General features: G+C 33.4%; 1 protein-coding gene across 1 annotated transcript; it reads left to right on the forward strand.

Annotated features, from left to right (window-relative positions):
* On the forward strand, positions 1,311 to 2,804 carry LOC104722918 (myb-related protein 315-like). The gene is made up of 3 exons (XM_010441173.1): positions 1,311 to 1,539; positions 1,626 to 1,755; positions 1,848 to 2,804. Exons 1-3 carry the CDS (start codon positions 1,407 to 1,409, stop codon positions 2,677 to 2,679), a joined length of 1,095 nt encoding a protein of 364 aa, XP_010439475.1. The 5' UTR covers positions 1,311 to 1,406; the 3' UTR covers positions 2,680 to 2,804.

Consider the following 3,477-nt stretch of genomic DNA (forward strand, 5'->3'; position numbering starts at 1 on the left):
TTTTAGTATTGGAGATTCGGGAAAAAAAAAGTCAGTGAACCGTTTCATTATCTCCATAGTGGAGAAACTTGATCAAATTAATCAAATAAGATAATCCGACAGCAAAGACCACTCATGTTTCCTATCTAGAATACGGTAATTTAAAGGACGAAACTCCAATTCTATTACAGTATGTTTTAAAATTTACTTAATCTAATTTTTATTTATTTACTTTTCTAGAAAACGGGAAAATAGTCCCAATTACAGGAAAACAAAAATTAGAAAGATAGAAGTTGAAATTAAGAGGGAGAAAAAAATGACGTGGCGTCTTCATGTGGGCGACAGCTAATGTGAAACCTTCCCACAAAGCTTGTAGAGCGACGCTCTTTCCTCGATACACACCCCTTTGATTGTGTGATTTCATTATCACGATATGGACTATGGTGAGTCGACTTCATATTGCATGTTGAAGTTCTACAATTACATTAATGTATAAGTCTTGTTTTTTTTTTAAAGTACTCTAATTACTTAATCTCGAGAGTAAGGCCGTAAGGGTACATTGAAACTCAAATGTTCAAATCTAGGTATCATTAGGTTTTCATATGATATTTCGTGGATGTTATATAACCGTTTTAAAGACTATTGATGGTCATTGGTTAGACGAAATATAGTCTTGTTTTATTTTTCTTAGGTTGATTGACTGATATCATATGTTTCACGATATCGTGATGATTCATGACTAAACGAGCAGCAAATTTTCAACGTTACAGCTGCTTTCAAGAGTAATCAAAGTTCCAATTATATATCAAGAAAGCTAATCAAGATAATTTTTTTTTTGTAAAGAAACTGTGTTGATCACTCACTCGTTTAGTCGTTTCCAGCAATTGTTTAGCAAGTCCTTTACAAAAAAAAACAAAACGTTGTAGTAAGTCAAACAATCAATATTGAAGAAAACAAATGATAATTTTCGTTTTGAGAAATTGATGAATATTTCACTCTTTTTCGTTCTTGTAAGACCGACCATGGATTCCATTCCTGTTTAACATATGACATTTGAAGTTAGATAATATATATAATTAGTATTTAACATGTTAGCATAAAAACAAACTCAAACTCAAAAGCCAATTGAGAAAGAAAGAAAAAAAGAGATAAAAGCATCGTATAAACGCAATATTTATCCGTTTTTATTATGTGGGAAAAAAAGAAGGGACACGTATACCAATTGAGAAACAGAGGACGGCACCGAACCATTTTGACTTCCCTCTTTTTCTATCCCTATATATACTTTGTACTTCCCCTTACGGACCCTACGACCTTTTGTTTCTCTCTTCTCTATTAATATTAATTTTCTCAAGCTCTCTCATTAGCTCATAAATTACTAAACCATTTGACCAATCTTTTTGATAAAACAATCATCCACAAAATCAATGGGAAGGTCACCTTGTTGCGAGAAGAACGGTCTCAAGAAAGGACCATGGACATCTGAAGAAGACCAGAAGCTTGTTGACTATATCCAGAAACATGGATATGGTAACTGGAGAACCCTCCCCAAAAATGCTGGTTTGTCTCTTTCTTTGCATTTTAATCATGTTTTTAATAAAAGTTCTTCAAACGTTTTTAAAATCATTTTTGAATTTCCTCATCAGGTTTACAAAGGTGTGGCAAGAGTTGTCGGTTGAGGTGGACTAATTATCTCCGACCAGATATAAAGCGAGGAAGGTTCTCTTTTGAGGAAGAAGAAACCATTATTCAGCTTCATAGCTTCTTAGGAAACAAGTGAGTTTGTCTTCTTTTTTTTTTTGCCCCTCCGACAACATCTTCTTTGAACTAGTTCAAGATTCTTACGTGTTTGAATTAACTTTCTATAGGTGGTCTGCGATTGCGGCACGTTTGCCTGGAAGAACTGATAACGAGATCAAGAACTTTTGGAACACTCATATAAGAAAGAAGCTACTTAGAATGGGGATCGATCCAGTGACTCACAGTCCCCGACTCGATCTCCTCGATATCTCATCCATCTTAGCTTCATCTCTATACAATTCATCTTCATCACATCATATGAACATGTCAGGACTCATGATGGATACTCATCGTCGTCATCAGCAGCAACATTCATTGGTTAACCCCGAGATACTCAAGCTCGCGACCTCTCTCTTCTCTCAAAACCAAAACCAGAACCACAACCAAAACCAAAACCAAAACCTTGTGGTTGATCATGACTCGAGAGCTCAAGGGAGCGAAACGGTATATTCTCATCATGATGTTAACCAAACAGGACTAAACCAATATCAAACCGACCAATATTTCGAGAACACAATTACTCAAGAACTCCAATCTTCCATGCCGCCATTCCCCAATGAAGCTCATCAGTTTGGCCAAATGGATAATCACTTCAATGGTTTTGGAGAACAAAATCTAGCTTCAACTTCGACTACGTCGGTCCAAGATTGCAATAATCTATCGTTCAACGATTATTCAAGCTCTAAGTTTGTCTTAGATCCTTCTTATTCGGATCAGAGCTTCAACTTCGCTAATTCAGTATTGAACACGCCAACCTCGAGCACGAGCCCGACTACGTTAAACTCGAGTTACATCAACAGTAGCAGTTGCAGCACTGAGGATGAGATGGAAAGCTATTGCAGTAATTTCATGAAGTTTGATATTCCAGATTTCTTGGACGTTAATGGTTTTATTATATAATTCCAAGAAAGAAAAATAAAACCCGAGTGGGATGGAGTTTTCTTTTTATTATTTGTTGTAACTAGCTTTTGAACCCATTCTATGCGTGAGTTTATTTAATATATTTTAATAAAAATTATATATGATTGATTATGGTAATAAAATATTATCTCATAAAAAAATTAAAATTAATATTAAAGAAAAAAATTAAATTTCAGATCTGATGGTTTTTTTAAAATTAATACTATAAAAATTATGTTATAAAATCAAATCTGATAAAAAAATTATAAATTTAACTTGACGTCCAGGCTAGACAAATCAAACTGATGACCTCACATATCCTAAACCATTTTCTTTGACCACCAAAAAAACGAAACAATTTTATAATCATGAATTTAACGCGTTTTCATATTTAATTTATGGCTATCACCTATGTTTTTCATATTTTTTATTCAATGTTTTCTTATTATTCATATTCTTTCTTGTCATTTTCATTGTCAAATTTTGTGTTAATTGTCATCGTAACTTTTACCATTTGGTTATTCGTTATACTCTTTTTCTTCTTCTTCCTCGTCAACTTCTTCACATTCTTCCACTGAAAAACATTTTTTTAGACTACCACACAACTTGTTAACCCATCAAACTCCAAGAACAAAATCATTTCTTTTCTCATAAAATTTGTGAAATTCATGATTACCAGCATAGTCAACACATGCACCCAATTATTGAAAATTTTATCCATATACTTATTTGGTTTTAGATCCATGCGTTTAGAAACTTCTCAAACCAAAATCCTTACTTGGTTTATAATATTTTAAA

The sequence above is a fragment of the Camelina sativa genome, chromosome 11 (assembly GCF_000633955.1).
Source record: "Camelina sativa cultivar DH55 chromosome 11, Cs, whole genome shotgun sequence".
Taxonomy (NCBI): domain Eukaryota; kingdom Viridiplantae; phylum Streptophyta; class Magnoliopsida; order Brassicales; family Brassicaceae; genus Camelina; species Camelina sativa.

Excerpts from the sequence above, each read along its gene's own strand:
- LOC104722918 (XM_010441173.1), top strand. The coding sequence starts at position 1,407 with ATGGGAAGGTCACCTTGTTGCGAGAAGAACGGTCTCAAGAAAGGACCA. Across the intron at positions 1,540-1,625 it reads AACCCTCCCCAAAAATGCTG|GTTTACAAAGGTGTGGCAAG; the intron begins GTTTGTCTCTTT and ends TTTCCTCATCAG. Across the intron at positions 1,756-1,847 it reads CATAGCTTCTTAGGAAACAA|GTGGTCTGCGATTGCGGCAC; the intron begins GTGAGTTTGTCT and ends AACTTTCTATAG.